General features: G+C 46.5%; 2 protein-coding genes across 2 annotated transcripts; one reads left to right on the top strand and one right to left on the bottom strand.

Annotated features, from left to right (window-relative positions):
* Positions 1–459: 459 nt before the first annotated feature.
* LOC125739813 (clusterin-like) lies at positions 460–3,613 on the bottom strand. Its single transcript, XM_049010272.1, is given in 7 exon segments — positions 460–550; positions 641–801; positions 1,127–1,381; positions 1,829–1,860; positions 2,630–2,663; positions 2,665–2,756; positions 3,256–3,613. Coding segments are annotated over 7 exon segments (1,023 nt in total).
* Positions 3,614–11,413: 7,800 nt separating this feature from the next.
* Positions 11,414–15,625, top strand: LOC125739812 (transmembrane protein 236-like). The gene is made up of 4 exons (XM_049010271.1): positions 11,414–11,764; positions 12,317–12,389; positions 13,798–13,921; positions 14,914–15,625. Exons 1-4 carry the CDS (start codon positions 11,493–11,495, stop codon positions 15,495–15,497), a joined length of 1,053 nt encoding a protein of 350 aa, XP_048866228.1. The 5' UTR covers positions 11,414–11,492; the 3' UTR covers positions 15,498–15,625.
* The last annotated feature ends 1,400 nt before the right edge of the window (positions 15,626–17,025 follow it).

The raw sequence follows: 17,025 nt of genomic DNA, 5'->3' as shown, positions 1-17,025 counted from the left end.
GGAAGGACAGAGGGGGCCCAGTAAGCTGAACAGGCTGTTTACTGACATATCTTTGGACTGTGGGAGGCAGCCAGGCAAATCAAGAAAAGCCCCATCTAAGAAATCAGAAGGTTTCTGGTAGGTATTTTATTACTGAACTCCCACAGACTGGCGTGCTGTTAGCCTGCTTGCTTAAGCTGTCTGAGACGGGTTTCCAGATCAAAGCAGTTCCCATGCTGCGTTAGCAGACCGTGGCCTGTGATCTTAAATCAAGCGGAGCTTAAGTGCCTGTTGGCCCAGGGAGCACTATGGTGATGAGCCAGCAGGTGACATTTTGGTCAGGCACGCCCAGGACAGCCCGTGGGTACCAGGGACCACCAGGGTGATGAGCCAGCAGGTGACATTTTGGTCAGGCGCGCCCAGGACAGCCCGTGGGTAGCAGGGACCACCAGGTTGATGAGCCAGCAGGTGACATTTTGGTCAGGCGCGCCCAGGACAGCCCGTGGGTACCAGGGACCACCAGGGTGATGAGCCAGCAGGTGACATTTTGGTCAGGCGCGCCCAGGACAGCCTGTGGGTACCAGGTTTGGGCTTCTCGGCTCACTCTCAGCCTTTGCCCTTACGGAGTATTAGCCTGATGTACCAGGTTAGTGGTGCTTACCTGACCATTTGCTTGCACATGGCCAGGGCTTCCTGGACCATGTTTTGAATGAAGGCAGGATCCTGGAGTTCCAGCTCTGATGGCACCATGACGGTGAGCGTGGGAGAGTTCAGGATGTTCACCCCCACTACGGTGCCTCCACTTGAGGCGTCACCACCCATCTGCACGGGGGGGGACCACCTGAGTGACATCATAAGGACTGTGGTCATTTCTCCGGTCAACATTACAGTCATCGTTCCAAGAGCATCATCATTCTGATATTAGTCCTTTTGTGGGCAAGACCAGGATCAATCTTACTACTGAGGTCAATATTATCATTGTTTTCATCATTATCATTAACTGTCATCACCATAACCCCATCATGGTCATCATTACAACATCATCACCACCATCAACTATGGTCTTATCCTTGTACTGTCCTCATCAGCTGACTGTTGCTTGTTGTAAGATGGTTGCGGTCCCAGCCCAGTGTCTGTCAGGGGTCACCTTACCGCAGTCACGCGGAAGATGTTTTCCGGCTCGGCCGTGTCGTTCCTGGATGCCCCTTGACACCCAGCCGAGTCCAGCGGCCATGTCTCTGAGCCAGTCCAGAGTTTTGGCCACGTGACGCTGGACGATCTGCCACACCTCCTGGTAGTGGTGACGGGAGAGCTCCAGCAGATGGGAGAACTCACTCAGCTTCACCTGCAGCTCTCCAAGGTCTGGACATTCTGGGGACAAAGGCTCAGAGATACCCCAAAGCTAACATGGCCTCTCTTACCCTGCCCACACTGCACCCCTCTCCAGCCTGAAGATGCACCTTCCATACCAGGACGTTAAACCCAGTCTCTGCTGTTAGGGCTGCTCAATATCTCCCTTCTCGATTTTCAGACAAATTTGTGCCACACAGTAGATGAGAGGCATTCCATCAGTCATCTACCACAAACAAATATCCCCAGTATGACTTGCTGTGATCTATGGGAAGACGCCATTGGACATTCACCCTGGCCTAACGTACGTCAGCTAACAAGTCAATTATGCCATTTGATAAAGAAGCACTTTATGGCGCTTTATTGCGTGAGCTTACTGCTACTCTCAGGATGTATGTTCATTCTAATGGCATAAGATGCATGCAGAAGTAATAGCAGCTCTGATATAATAATATATAGACAGAACCACTGTGGCTTTGCTAACTGGCTAATAACTTGCCTCCCCGAAGTTGGAAATCCGCAGGAAGTGCGCTGAACAGTCATTGGCACAGGCGCAATAATGCCTGATGATGCACAAAGCGTTTGTCTTATTAACTGCATGGCGCCTATGTTATCAAAGAAGTTCTTTAGCAAGTTATGGTTTGGTAGTTAGTTGGCTAGATAGCAGATCAGCAGAAGAACAACCACATACGACCATACATGCCTTTTTGTATTTGTTGAGCATAAGTGCGTCTAGTAGGAACACTGACAACAAAAGAAAGGCAAAGATTTTTCCCTTCCTGACATGAGGGGATGGCTGGATGTCCATCCCATTACCCCAATTATCCCGTCACAGTGAGCTAGGATCCCACCCCTGCAAGCCTCATTCTTCAGACAGAAGCTGGTCCATCACAGTGGCATTACAGTGACGCTAATTCATCTAACTGCATGTTTTGAAACTGCGGGAGGAAACCGAAGCCCCCCCACCCCAGACACAGGGAAGATATCCAAACTCCACACATGGAGCGGAGGAAGGTTCGAAACCCCACCCCTAGAGGTTTGAGACCACGGTGCTACCCACTGTGCCCCTGTTCAACATCTCAAGGTTACTGCTTCTTTTAAAATTAGCGTTTAATTACCATAGCAGTAACACAAAGGGTTGAAGTACATTAAGTACAAACAAACTTTCCAGAGATTCTTTTTAAGCTCCTCTGTGTAGGAGTGAGACTTTGCACCATTGATGACTGAGTATCACCCATAACTAGTTCCACGGACTGGGAACATGCTCCCGCTCTGTCTCACCTGGGTTTCCCCCACCTACCTCTCAACGACGGCCTCTGGCAGGCCTCGCAGCGGGGCCCGCAGCCGCCAGCACTCCGACGCCTGTCTGCGCAGATCTCTGCACAGCTGCTGAGTCTGTGGCAGTTGGCTGGAGGACGGTGCGGTTTCTGTTGGGGAGGGGAGGCTCCACAGTGGCTTGCTGATACAGTATGCATCTAGACTCAGGTTCAACCACTCATTGCTCTCTTCTACATAATAACTTCTCAAAGACTTTAAAAGTCTTTCTACATGTTTTCAGCGGGTGGCTTAAACTAGTTTTACTTCTTATATCTTTGATTCACTTATTTGCTAACTAAATATTTTCAAATGATGTGTGTTTAGTGATAGTAGCTTGATTCTGCAAACTTGGGTCACTGTTCCGAATTTCTTAAAGCCCTTGATATCTTCCGTTGGTGCACAGTCACAGTTGTGACTCAAAATAGCTACTCAGATACTTGAGGAAACATCTGTTCTCTCGCACAACTGAGATTTAAGCTTACCCCTTTGCTTTGCGTGACATAGAGAATGCACAGATAGCTCAATAAGAGGAAGGTCATGGGAAGGGGCCGGGTATGTTTACAAGTCAAAGAGGAACTTGTTGAGAGGCTAAGTCATCGTGCAAAGTACCTGTTGGCAGCTCCATTCCCTCCACAGGTTCGTGCCCCATGTCAAACACCCGCTTGGCCATCGAGCTAAGCTCTTGGTATATGCTCCTGCTGAAGTCAAAGAAGGACTCCAGGATGTCCTCGAGGCTGATACCCTCAAAGAAGCTTGTGTCCAGGGCATCAGGGGCAGCAGTAGGGCTCTGGGAGTTATCGATGGCGAAGGCCGTCTGGAAAGCCTCAGCTAGGTGCTTATGCAGCTTAGTCACAAGCAGAAGGCTCCCGTCATACAGAGCTTTCATCTGGCCCAGCAGCCGGCTAAATGAGTCCTCCATCTATGTTACCTCCATGTCGGGATCCTCCAGGCTCTGGTTCAGGATCATGTGCTGGGCGCTTGCTCTGCTGTGGCCCAAATATCCAGGTTACCCTTTGAAAGAAGTCCCTCACCTGCAAGAGAGGGGCGGACGAGGTCCCTCGCTGGTGAATGAGTGTAGCAGCGGCAAGAAGACTATTAGAGGAGCTCAAGAACATGAAAGTAAGTGCAGAACCCAGAATATACATTTCACTTCATTACTTCTATTAAGAAAAATACCACATATATATATATATATATAGATGAAATATCGCCATCAAGGGCACAACAGCAGAGGGATGTCAAACTGGCAGCATCGCGTTCATTCAGCTCAGGTCCAGCATCTTACCAAAGCGGAATGCAGGTCAAAGCCTTGGTGTCTAGACCCCACAAAGCCCCTTTAGCGAATTACACAGATTTATTTACAGTACGTGAGATTTACGACTGTTCTCTGCTAAATTCATGACAGCCAGGTCTTGCCAGCACCGTTACATAATTACAAGGCTTTGTTTATATGAAAGAAAAAGTGAGAAAGAACACAGAATTATCAGTGTCCAGGCCTTAATGTTTATTTGGTGTCTAGCCTGAACCATAAAAGCTACTGAGGTCTAATAGGAATCTATTCATTGGTCTGAAAATATTTAAAATTTGCCATTTAAAATGTTGCGAAGCACCTTTATATACCCACTTTTCTGGAATATTTACAATTCTCACTTAATATACAAATACACAGAGGGGGGGAAAGTTCAGGTCCAGAAAGTACAAATCCAGACCAAGATTTTGTTTCAATTAAGCAGTTGGTTACTCTGTGACTGTGACTCGTCGGCTGGTCGGCTGAAGCAAAATCTTGGTCTGGATTTGTACTTTCCGAACCTGAACGTTCCACCTCTGCAAATACAGCCACAAATCAAAACCCTAAAACGACAGGATCCTTTAACTCCAAACACACCCGCGGCTGCCTATTGAAGGAACACCCCCCCCCCCCCCAGCCAGCCCATCATCTCACCTGATGCTTCGACATAGGTGATCCCCGTGAAGGAGTTCAGAGAGCCCCCACTTCTCACCGAGCTGAGTGGCTGAGTAGCTGAGTGGCTGAGTGACCTCTAGACACTCTTCACAGCAGCACATTTATACCCCGCATCCTAAAAGCCTCACCTCATTCACCCATTCTGGAATCTTTAATCCAGCACTTAACACAAGCCCTTTGTTAATAATAGGCTGCACATTGCTTGTAAGTAACATGTGTTTGTGGCAGGTACCATTATACTTTATATTCACATGTCAATCAATGTTTATAAACTTCTGATTGGTGCAATGTCTTATTAATGGGGAGGGGACTGTTTTATATGATTTTATTTTTTTTAAAATGGTCCATTGATGAACTGGTATGATTACTTATAAATGATGTTCACTTTGCACATTCTTCACTGACAAATACCTGCATCTACTGACTGTTTGTTAATAATAATAAAAATAAAAATAATAATAATAATAATAATAATGATGATCCAGATTACATGCCTGCTTATGTTCTCAAAGACTGTGCTGAGCAACTGAAAGTGATCTTTAACATCTCCCACCTACCTTACGAACGCAACCATCATACCTCTGACTAAGAAAAACAACCCAGCTTTCATGAGCGACTACCGTCCTGCGGCTCCCACTCCGACTGTAACAAAGTGTTTCGAGCGACTGGTTATGCAACACATTACAGCCTGATTCCCCACAAACCAAGACCCCCTACAGTTTGCATGCAGAACCAACCGGTCCATAGTCGGTGCTACATCCACCACCCTCCATCGCACCCGGTCCCATCTGGAAAACCAGTCACACTGCCACTGCCACACTGCTCTTCATTGACTTCAGCTCAGCCTTCAGCACCACCATACCACAGCAACTGGCGGAGAAGCTGAAATCACTGGAGGTAGATACCGGCACCTCTGACTGGATCCTGGACTTCCTGACACAAAGGCAGCAGACAGTGAGAGTCTGCGGCCACAGATCCAGCACCATCTTGGGGAATACAGGCTCACCCCAGGGTGTCCTGAGCCCCCCCCCCCCTGCTGTTCACCCTGCTTACCCAGAACCGTACTGCTAGATTCAGCAACGACCACATCATCGAGTTTGCGGATGACACCACAGTGGTGGGTCTCATCAGCAAAGGAGACGAGTCAGCATATGGGATGGAGGTGGAGCAGCTAGCAGCATGGTGCAACTGCCACAGCCTCCTCCCGAATGTTGACAAGACCAAGGAAATGATCATAGACCTCAGGAAGCCTTCTTCAGAACACCACCCCCCATTGACCATAGATGGCACGGCCGTGGGGAGGGTCAGTGCTATCAAGTTCCTGGGTTTGCCCCTGGCAGACGACCTCACTTCGACCACTAACACCATGACCATTGTCAAGAAGGCCCAACAGTGGCTCTGATTCCTCTCTGGCCCTCACCACCTTCTACAGGGGCACCATTGAAAGTGTTCTGACCCACTGTATCACTCTCTGGTTTGGAACCTGCACAACCTCTGAACAGAAACAGCTGAAGAGGATAGTGAGAACATCTGGGAAGATCATCGGTGCCTGTCTCCCATGCCGGCTGAAGATCTTCAACCAATGCTGCATCAGCAGAACCCCCAGCATCGTTATGGACCCGCACCACCCGTCCCCCAGCCTCCTGCCGTCGGAGTGGAGGTACAGGAGTATCTGAACCAGGAGCACTGGGTTTTGAAACAGCCTCACTCCCCAGACTGTGAGGACAATGAACACCTCTGCTCACCCTCCACTGAATCACTCACCTTCCCACTGTACCAGGCACTTCTCTTCACTAGTGTAATCCTTCATTTGCACTTTTCATCTTTGCACCTCTGTACATATAAAAAACAATCTATTATTTATTTACTTATTTAACAATTTATGCTGCTACACCCTTAACAACACTGTCACTAATCTATCTATCTATCTATCTATCTATCTATCTATCTATCTATCTATCTATCTATCTATCTATCTATCTATCTATCTATCTATCTATCTATCTATCTATCTGTCTGTCTGCCTGCCTGTCTGTCCTTCTGCCTGTCTGTCTGTCTGTCTGTCTGCCTGTCTGTCTGTCTATAGCTGATAAATTGCCGCCTGTTCAGTGGGTGTCTTACTTCTATTTTCCTCCCACAGCCCAAACACTTGATATCAGATGAACTAGTACGTACCTCTAATTGTCCATTACTGCATATGTGACTGTGTGGTTTGCAACGGTCTGGCATCTTCCCCACTGTGTTTCCTGTGGCCGTCTCTGGGCTCACCGTAATCCTGAACTGGATAAGTGCTTACAGAAGATGGATAGGTCAATAGTACACACGTTACACATTGCTGTCACAGAGAATGACTGCCTCTGACACGCTAGCCAAGTTTCCTGACAGACAGTTCAATCGCACTTCCCAGAAGGTGTCATAAATTGCAGGCCAGGTCAATACTGCTCACAGTTCCACACTATAGAATTATGTTAAGCTCTTCCAGAAAACTACTTCCCAACTTGCTCCTTGTAACACACTGTGAACCAGAAACTGCCAAGCAGGCAGCTTGGGTCTTACCAACCAATCACGGTCAAGATACATGTCACAGTGCATCTGATTAATCACAGTCTCAGTTTTTAAATTGGGGGGCTGTCTAGCTCCTTACAGGTTTTGCAGTTACAAATTGCTGGTGGTACTGTAGCATTACATGATTTTTAGGCCATGGATGTCATGTAGAGCTGCCACCCGTCCAGGATTTTCCAGGGCAACCTCAGATTTAGGTCTTCTGTCCTGGAATAAACTAATTTCATTCCAGGACGCAGAATCTGAGCTTTCTGTATATGTAATAACACTTTTATTTTTAATCAGAGCTGTAGCCGATTAATAGAGATTATACTGTGTCTTTTTAGCCAATGATACAAGCTTGAAAAATGTATTCCGTGTCTTTAGTCAGTGAATTTCACAATAAGACAAGTGCAACATACGCGGTATGCGGTGATGATTGCAGCATCGCAGTTACATTGAAAATTGGTTGCGAAACGGATGATGACAATGACCGGCTACCAAGCAAAAATCCAGGCAAAAAAAACGAGTCTTAAATCATACAACGAGGAACGGGAACAGAATGACCTTTATACTGAATGGTTGTCGCTTGTACCAGACGATCAGTGTCCAGCAAACACTTTGATTTGTACTTTTAGGAAAAGGGAGACTTGACAGGCATACGAAGAGAGACAAATACAAATGTTCGATATATGAAAAAATAAGCGAAACAATCTCAGCTTTCATGAAAATAATAAGAAATAGGCTTCGTAAGACTGGAACGTGTGGATACGGCCAGCTTGCGTTTAACAAAAGCAAATAGAAACACCAAACCAGCCATTCTCTAATAGAGTAAGCTATTACATTATTTAATGGACAATCAGTTATCGATGCATTGAAAATATTAATCCCAAATTCAAATTTTATTTGTCACATGCATCGTCATACATAGTACGACCTGCAGTGAAATGCTTACTGCAACTGCTCCAGTTAACCATTGCTAGAAAAAACTGTATAAAAAGAGATGAAAGAGACTAAATATAGTACTATCTATTCTATATACAGGGGTATACAAAATATATATCTGCTATGTACATATATTGCACTATAGAACAACACTGAAAATGACATGAAAGATTACATTATTAGACATTATTAGAGATTACACTGCCATGTATTGGATTCTTATTTCCCTACGAAGCACACCAATACAGACCTTTGGAATGGTGTCGTTTTGTGCCAGTTTTTTGGTCAATGACTGAGTGTGGAGGAATTTTACGGGACTGAGGAGGTTACTTTCATGTCGTGTTATGTTCAGGTAAAGTGACACCTAAATAATGAATGTGAGGAGAGATTAACTGAAATGCAACAGTGATTTTCCTTTCCTTTAACAGTATAAAAATAGAACTTTGCAACAGATGGAGTATCCCATAATGTACCTTACCAGTTTCCTCAAAATTAACATACGTATGTATTATAACAAGCCGGTGTGGTCGGTTTACTCATATTACAGGAAAAATAAGTATATGGTATTTTTAGAAATTTGTTTCAGATTGATTTTATAATCAACCAAGTGCGAAAGCTGCAACCGCTAATTAGTTTTCATATGCGCCGAGCAGGAATATCAGTGTTTTTGGCTAGCTTTACGGTACTCTATCTTTCAGAAGCAGGTGTACGGGTTTTTTTAAACGCTCAAAAAGTAATGCAATTACCAATGTTTAATCCGAAGTCATAAATAATGCATTCAGACGGTCGCGAAATTGCTTCCTCGAGAGTAGTGAGAAAGGCAACGAGAATTTAAAAATTTGCATTTCAGCAGAGCCAGATTGATATAGTTTCGTTACTATTGACGTAACGAACTGATGTGAAATGGGACGTTTCAGTGCTGCCATCTAGTGGGAAATAACTACAATTTATTTTAAGACACGCACGTTGAGACTTTTTTCTAGGTAGTCTATTGCAAGCGTATATGTTACTTCACATTTTACCGAATGTGCTGTGTTCAGGGCTAGACTGGCCATCTGGCATACTGGGCATTTTCCCGGTGGTCCGATGGGTATGTGGGCCAGCAAAATGTACCGCGTGGAATGCAAGTCCGGGGCCGAATTTCATTCCCCGTAAAGCCGTGGCTGTGTTTAAATCACGTCAAACAAGTGTCGATTATCTTCTAATGAAAGGAAACAGAGGAGCACCTATTGAGTATAATGGATGAAAAGCATTGGTACTAAACACGTGTTGTTCATAATATTAGTTTAACGAACAAATTACAATTTATTGCAACCTTGATGAACATTTATGTATTTTAAGAATATTAATGCGTCCAACTTGCGTTTACTGAAGTTTTGTTCACATTAACATTGAGGTTAACTATGCAAAATTCTTCTAGTTCTACATTTTCCGCGAGTTTGATTATTAGGGATTATTTTAATATGATTTCGGGTTTCTGTCGCATCTGGTCAATGCCTTGTGGAAAGGTGCAGATCATTGTGCTTTTTGCTTTGTGTTATGCATGCTGCAATACTTACAAATGAAACGTTGTCATATTTAATGCTTATGCAAAGCAGGCAATATTCAACATTGTGACGCGGCGGGCTTGGCCGGTAGGAGTCACCGGGCCGCGCCTTTCTGTAAATAGTGTAAATCAATGTGCATTTACGTGTTTATGTCTGTTTATGTCTTTAATTAGTAATGGTCCTAACTGTGCGATGTTTACTGTGGAATGTGCATGATTTTGTTAGTGCGTAGTGTGCGATGTGCAATAAATAGGCTTAGTTGAATATACATAAATTGCATCATACCAAGGACACCGATTTCTTAAATAAAAAGCATGCAGTAATTGATTACTTTTTGGTTTATTTAAATCAGATACAAATGCTGTCGCAGCAACTCTGATTCATTAAACAAATCTGAAAACCGGCAGAATTGCATAGTTTCCCCGATGTGTTGCAATAGTTGCCCACTTCCTTTACCAACACCAAGCCACGGCACATTGGCTACATCCCCTTTGTGCCTCTGAGTTACCCGGGGGGCGGGGCAATCCGCCACTCTCTTGGGGATATATGTCACTATGGTTGCAGTGTGGCCAATGTTACAGCTAGCTACCGTGTGAAAATCCTGTTGTACAAATGCTGTACAAATCCTTATTGTTGCTGCAGCTTGAGAGTGTTGCCTGTACGCTTGGCGTTCACAGAGGGAGAATTCACACCACAGTTTCCTCCCGGGCTGCTGCTGGTGGGTATATGTCAGAAGCTTGCACAAGTGACCTCAAAGAGGCGCCCCATACTGCTGACTCCTCATGCTGATGGTACCTGTAGACAGTCCTAGCCAGCAGGGATACACCGTCATGACCGGGGTGGTAAACCTGCGGGGTCGGATGGGCCAATAAAATCAGAGTGTGTTAATGACATCACAGGGAACCTAAGCATCAACGTAGTAATGCTGATGATGTTGTCTGTCTGAATGAGGCACATGGCCTGGGACCCATGGTGGTGCATGGGTTCCCATGCAGAGATGCTGGTCAGGAGGCTTGGCGGGAAGTTAGCCACTCAGCGAGTGGGCAGCACGTCAGCAGTTTCGACATCCTGCAAGATGAGCACGCCACTGCCGAAAGTGGCGGGAATTGGCTACCCTTGCCCAAATTGACTGCAAAAAACGCTGGTCATGTTTTCTGGAAAGACTGTGGCGAATTTAAATGAGTATATCGTAGTTTGTATAGTGTACAGTATTGTATGGATCAGACCATGGGCTATAGCCCCGAGTATTTTAGCTCCGATGTCAATTGTCCTTCAAAAATACATGCCCCAGGTAAACTTGACTTGATCACTGATCTTTTCAACAGCTAGAAACGCCCTTGGATCAGGCATTGCAGTTATAGTTACAGCTGTCACAGAATAGGGGCAAAATTCAGCCATCATATGACTGTCATGTGACCCATGCTTTGGGTCAGTCAAACTCTTTGCCCTCAGCAGATCCTACTATGGTTGGGATGCCTCTCTTATCGAGTTTCCAAAGCACAACACAGAGCAACGCGTCCGTGTCATGTCCCTTTCTCTGATCCGTGATGAAAAGAATGTCGCACGGTGGTAGACCCCTGCATTCAGCCAGGAAACACCTGCTGGAGAACCAAGAGTCATAGGAAAAACAGCCTTCGGCCTTATGAGACCCAATTAGCTTTTGTGACTCAATAAAAACAGAGTAACCATAAAACTATATGACATCTACCACTGGTGGTAGAGGAGTAGGGCGAGTGCAGGACAGGAAGAGAATATGATTGCAGGTCCAGGCATTGCAGAGAAGCAGAGCTAAAATGGGCGTCTTGTAGAAACAGGTTTTTGTGTTTGTCTCTTGTGCACGGACGGCCAGCATGGTGTCTGGGAAGAAGGTTAAGTTGGCGCTGTTGGAGGTCCTGCAACTGGCTGGACTGAGCGTACCTGTACTGGTGGTGATGGAGCGCTTCGCCTCCCTCGTTTCCCAGCTGAAGAGTGAGGAGCAGCCACCCGAAGACCACAGTACCGCGTATTGGCTGATCGTCGCCGCCTCCATCGCCTACGTCGCCTCAGTGACCCTGCTGGTCTGGCTTCCTGCAAAGTGTCTACTGTACCGCCGCTCAGGACCTTTCTGTGAGAGGACCACCTGGTGAGTGTGTAGTAGGCGTGGCGGGGAGGGGGCCGGCCGATGTTTGCTCCTGATTTTGGGTGCGTGTCCAGATGCTGGTGGTGTGTAGGCCAACCAAAAGATCTCAATGGCTAGCCTGAAATGTTTCCTGCAAAATTTCCCAGAGTATAAATGAATAAATTAGTAATTGTTTTATTTACCCTCCAGAAAAATGAATGATAACTTATGTCACAATAAGCAAAAATAACACAAAATAATATGGTCCGGCACAATAGTTAATTGGTTCAAAGGTGGGATTAACTATTTACATTTACATTTAAAGTGACATACAGCTGAGGCAGATATAAGAAGCACACAGATGTCAAGGAGTCAATGTAGGTACAACAAATGCAAGGTCGTTATGGGAATGAGAGATAAGAAGACCTATTGAAATAAATAAAAAGCAAGACTCAAGAGCAGAGCTACCACCAGCCCCAAAATGGAGGCATTATGGTTTAACATGCATAATGGAATGGAGATCTTCTCAGTATGATTCCTACACCTTTTGAAGGTGGACTGATGCTCCCTTTTCAGGAGACCGGTGACCCTGGCGTATGTCATCCTGTCTACTCTACCATGCTTCGCCTTTCTCATCGCCAGCTCCCAGGTAATGATGCTGACAACATTCCCTCACTGCTCTCCCCATCCATCCATCCATCCATCCATCCATCCATCCATCCATCCATCCATCCATCCAATTGCTTATCCAGTATAAGGTCGCAATGAGTCTGGAGTCCACCCCAGCTAGCCCTGGTTACCAAGCTGGGGACACTTTGGGCAGGATGCCAGTCCACATCAGGGCGCCACCCAAACGATGTGCGTTGTGCAGTTTGCCAGTGAAAGTTCTGGAGGGAAAATTTTACACCCTCCTCCTGAATAAAACGGAAAACCACTTTTATTACAGACCAGGGATCAAGTCACTTTTTATTATTTTATTGCAGACCAACAAAGCCCACAAATTCTTACAAAATCTGCTCACTCATGTCCACGTTTACCATGTCCAGTTAGGCGGCCAATCCGGTGAGATTTCTCTAGCACAGGAGTCTCCAGCTCTGCTCCTGGGGGGCTTCTGTCCAGTAGCTTTTCTATCCTGCGACTCATCGTGAGCCAGGTGGGATAGAAACCTACTGGATAATAGCTCTCCAGCACTGGAGATGGAGACCTCTGCTCTAACAGGTTGAAACCTCCAATTGTGGTGCTGTAAACTGCTTACAAAATGCACCATCACTGTCAATCAACACTGCAAACGTGGCACTGGAGGAGTGCAGTGAGAGGCACCAGTGGGATAGTCTGAACAGATTTGATGGAAGCCCTATCCAGCCTCTTCTCATCAGCAGGGTTTGATCATTTATCACCTGGTGTCTCACCGGCGTGGGCGCAGGGACGGTGCAATAAGGAAATTTCACTCCATGAAAACACAGGCTTTATAGGTCCTAAAGGCATAAACTATTTATAGTATACTGCCAACTTGTAAAAGGAATAACCACTGAAATGTGTTCTAAACAAAAACCTAAATATCCGTGTTCAGCACTGCATGCCTCTCTGTCCGTTTACTGAAAGCACCCACTGGTTTCAGCTTTCAGTTGAAAAACGTGAGTCAATCATTCAGAAAAACCGCTGTGGGTGGCAGGTGCCGGGCGTCTCCCGGCGACGCCTCCCAGATCATGGCTCAACACCCCTTGCTCAATCGCAAGCTCAACCGCTTCGGTAAAATCTCGCCTGTACCAGAGCTGTCCAGCTACTCTCGTGACTCGTTTAGCCGTTTGGCCGTGTGACCCAGCTGGCTTGAGCAAAGACAGCATATTACTGCATTGCAGGTCAGTAAGTATCAAAGGGTACAAAGCAAACGCAGGCCCAGACCCATGGCTGACACAGAAATCTTTCTTTGCAAAACACACAGCCTAGTGCGTCTTTTCCTGCCAGAGATGTGTGAGGTCACTCTGCCATCCACCTCCATAAATAATAAATACACAACAAATGCAAATAAATGTCTTTTTTTCTCAAACTCCTAACAGGTGCAGGTTCATATTAACAAACTGTATGACAGCTTTTGTGAGCTCCCGGCATCCCTGGTCCTGCTGTCCCTGATCGCTGTCGATATCGTGGAGAGGATTCGGCCCTGCCGGCTCACGGGGTCAGGTAAGCCTCGCTGGACGTCCCTCTGCAAACCGCTCCCCCCCGACTTAGCTGGGCGTCCCTCTCCTCTGCAGTGAGCCTTTTCAGAACAAACAGTGAATTGCTCAATGTGTCAGAATCTTCTGTCCGGTGTCAGGGTTCCTCTTGAATCCGGAGCGTCACATGCATTCTGCTCATAGCAGCTGACCTTTAATTCACCCTGTGAAATCAAAACACATTGTGTTCTCTATACACTTAAAGCTCTTAAGAGTTACTGTTGTCTCACACTGTTGCTCTCCATTTTTATGCATTTGTGATAAACAACTTCAAGACAAGATTCAAATTTATTTATTTATTGTCCAGCAGCATAACAAAAATAGGGGTTTGTGGTGCAGTGATGTGGCAGGGGGTTTGGGGTACAGTGATGTGGCAGAGTGTTTGGGGTAAAGTGATGTGGCAGGGGGTTTGTGGTACAGTGATGTGGCAGAGGGTTTGGGGTAAAGTGATGTGGCAGGGTGTTTGGGGTAAAGTGATGTGGCAGGGGGTTTGGGGTACAGTGATGTGGCAGGGGGTTTGTGGTACAGTGATGTGGCAGGGAGTTTGGGGTAAAGTGATGTGGCAGGGGGTTTGTGGTACATTGATGTGGCAGGGAGTTTGTGGTACAGTGATGTGGCAGAGGGTTTGGGGTACAGTGATGTGGCAGGGTGTCTCCTAAGCTGGATGGAAGAATTCATAGGAAGAAGAATTACACAAACCTCAGTCGTAACGCTGAATAAACAAATTAGGCTTACTATGCACTTCCTGAATAAGAATGTAACAAGTCTTAATGAATAATTAAAAGCATAAATCATTAAGAGTTACTGCAACAGGCCACTGTCACTGATTCCAGCAATACACATGTCTACAAGCCCAGAGCTGATATATTTTATAATATATATATATTTTTTACCTTCCAAGATGTTTAAACAGGATGTTTGGTTGTTTGGCACTGACTGCTGTTGCTTTTTGTCGCACAGATGATTTGCTGATGGACACTTGTTTCCTCTGCCCCATGGTAACGCCCCTGGAGCAAGTTTCCACGGTGACAGGCCAGCTCGGCGCCCCTGGAGACCGGAGCTGGGCTGGAGGTGGACCTGGAGCCAATGAATGGGCGGCTGCCCACAGTCTGGCCACCGGGCGGCTGAGCTCCGCGGCTGCCAGCGAGGCCTGCTGGGAGGGACCTCTGGGGTGGCTCTGCGCGGCAGACCTGCGTGCCAATATCGTCGTCCAAGGCTTTCTGTTTTGGCTCGACTCTGCCGAGATGCTGAGGGTGGCGGCCTTGCCCCCCGTCTACCTGTCCGGCTGGGTCTTCCCTATTTACATCATCAGCTACCTGTCGTCCCTACGTGTCGTGGCGGCTCCGCAGAGCCCCTGCCTGTCAGCTATGGGCGTCTGGCTGCAGGACCTGCCCTACCTCATCCTGCGGGTCAGCCTGACCGCCACCTTCGGCCTGCTCAGCCCCGTGCTTTACCTGGTGAAGAACCTTCTGGTGACTTTGACCTTCATATACTTCAATTATATCACCAAGCTTAAAATCTTCAACACGGGACGCATGTTCTGATCCTCCCTGGGGAGGAGGGGCCTATTTTGAGTGCAGAGCAAACTTGCGGTGGTCAGTCTGGGTGATGATTCCTCTTTTTGTATTTGGTTTGTTTTGTTCAGAATATGCTGTATACTCAGGGGTATAGGAGAGAGTTTGAAATTTGGGGGAGGGGGGCACAGCTTAATAATTTCAATGCAAAGGTCTATTTATTAGGGTGGGGGGTGATTGAAGCCAAAATAAATACTGGGGGGTATACAGGTCCCCCTGGTTGCTCTGCCCCTGTGTGTGCTGTATTGCTTGAAACCTGCATGTGGCAGAGCAAACAAATATGCAGTCATGTGTCTTTTCTTTGAAGCCGCATCCTGATTGGAGGAAAACGGGCTACACTCTTCACATGAGAGACAGGCCTGGTCCCAGTTTTGAATGATCGGGAGGGTCACAGGATTATTAATGTCAGTTAGGGTAAGGCTTGATGGATCAATCTGTGAACCAGATTTAATAAGATTAACTGTTTAGTGGGGCAAGTGGGCTAACTATTTGGCAGAGGGGAGCAAGCGTAAGATTGGGTGGGTCAGGCACACTCTGACCGCCCCCCCCGCCCCCCCATCCAGCCAGGCCTGGTGACAGATCACATGGCGGAAAGCACCGATCCATTCATACTCCCTGTTTCCTTCGCAGTCCAGCTGTGTCTGTGTGTTTTAATGAGTTTGTGAAATGAAAGTGCAGAGCTGTTTATATGACCCCTAAATGACCTTGCAGGTTTGGGCACATCCTCCGATCCACTGGAGTGCAGGGGGCAGGCCTTCCTCTTGGCTGCGGACAGTGTCACCTTTCCACATATCAGCACCCCCTCCTGATTCCCTTATTTAAGTTCCCATAATTTAGCACACTTAGTTTCACTTAGCACTAATGGGCAAGTACCCTTCCAATGGAAAAGGGGCGCATTATGAAGTGCCCTTCTAGTGGAGAGAATGTGATGCAGTGTATTGGTGAGAGCCCTTCCAGTGGAGAGAATGTGATGCAGTGTATTAGTGAGAGCCCTTCCAGTGGAGAGAATGTGATGCAGTGTATTAGTGAGAGCCCTTCCAGTGGAGAGAATGTGATGCAGTGTATTAGTGAGAGCCCTTCCAGTGGAGAGAATGTGATGCAGTGCCCTATAAGGTGCCATTAAATGGTCTAAATGACCTCTATGGGTACCCATCATATGGAAAAGGGTACATGTTATCAAAGTAGATGAATAATATACCCTCTAGATGTTCCTATTTGTAAAAAAATGTGACATCTAGGTTACCTCTGTAGTCCACAAAACACTGCTTGAAAAATCTTAATCAGGGACTACTTCACCAAGCACAGCATACCATGCTACATGAATTCGGGGGGCGGGCACATGTCATGTAATAGGTGGCCTTTTTATTTTTTCACCCCTGCCCTCCAACCAGCCTGAGTCCGCCACTGCTACTTAGCCTATCCGGATTTGTCTTTTTCACGAATAAAAACCCTTTGTTCCCCATCCGCTCCTCCGCGTGGTCTTGTGACACAAAGACGT

The sequence above is a fragment of the Brienomyrus brachyistius genome, chromosome 4, assembly GCF_023856365.1.
Source record: "Brienomyrus brachyistius isolate T26 chromosome 4, BBRACH_0.4, whole genome shotgun sequence".
In the NCBI taxonomy this organism is placed as follows: Eukaryota; Metazoa; Chordata; class Actinopteri; order Osteoglossiformes; family Mormyridae; genus Brienomyrus; species Brienomyrus brachyistius.
Note: the sequence above shows the minus strand (reverse complement) of the source record. Positions and strands in the feature narration are given on the sequence as shown.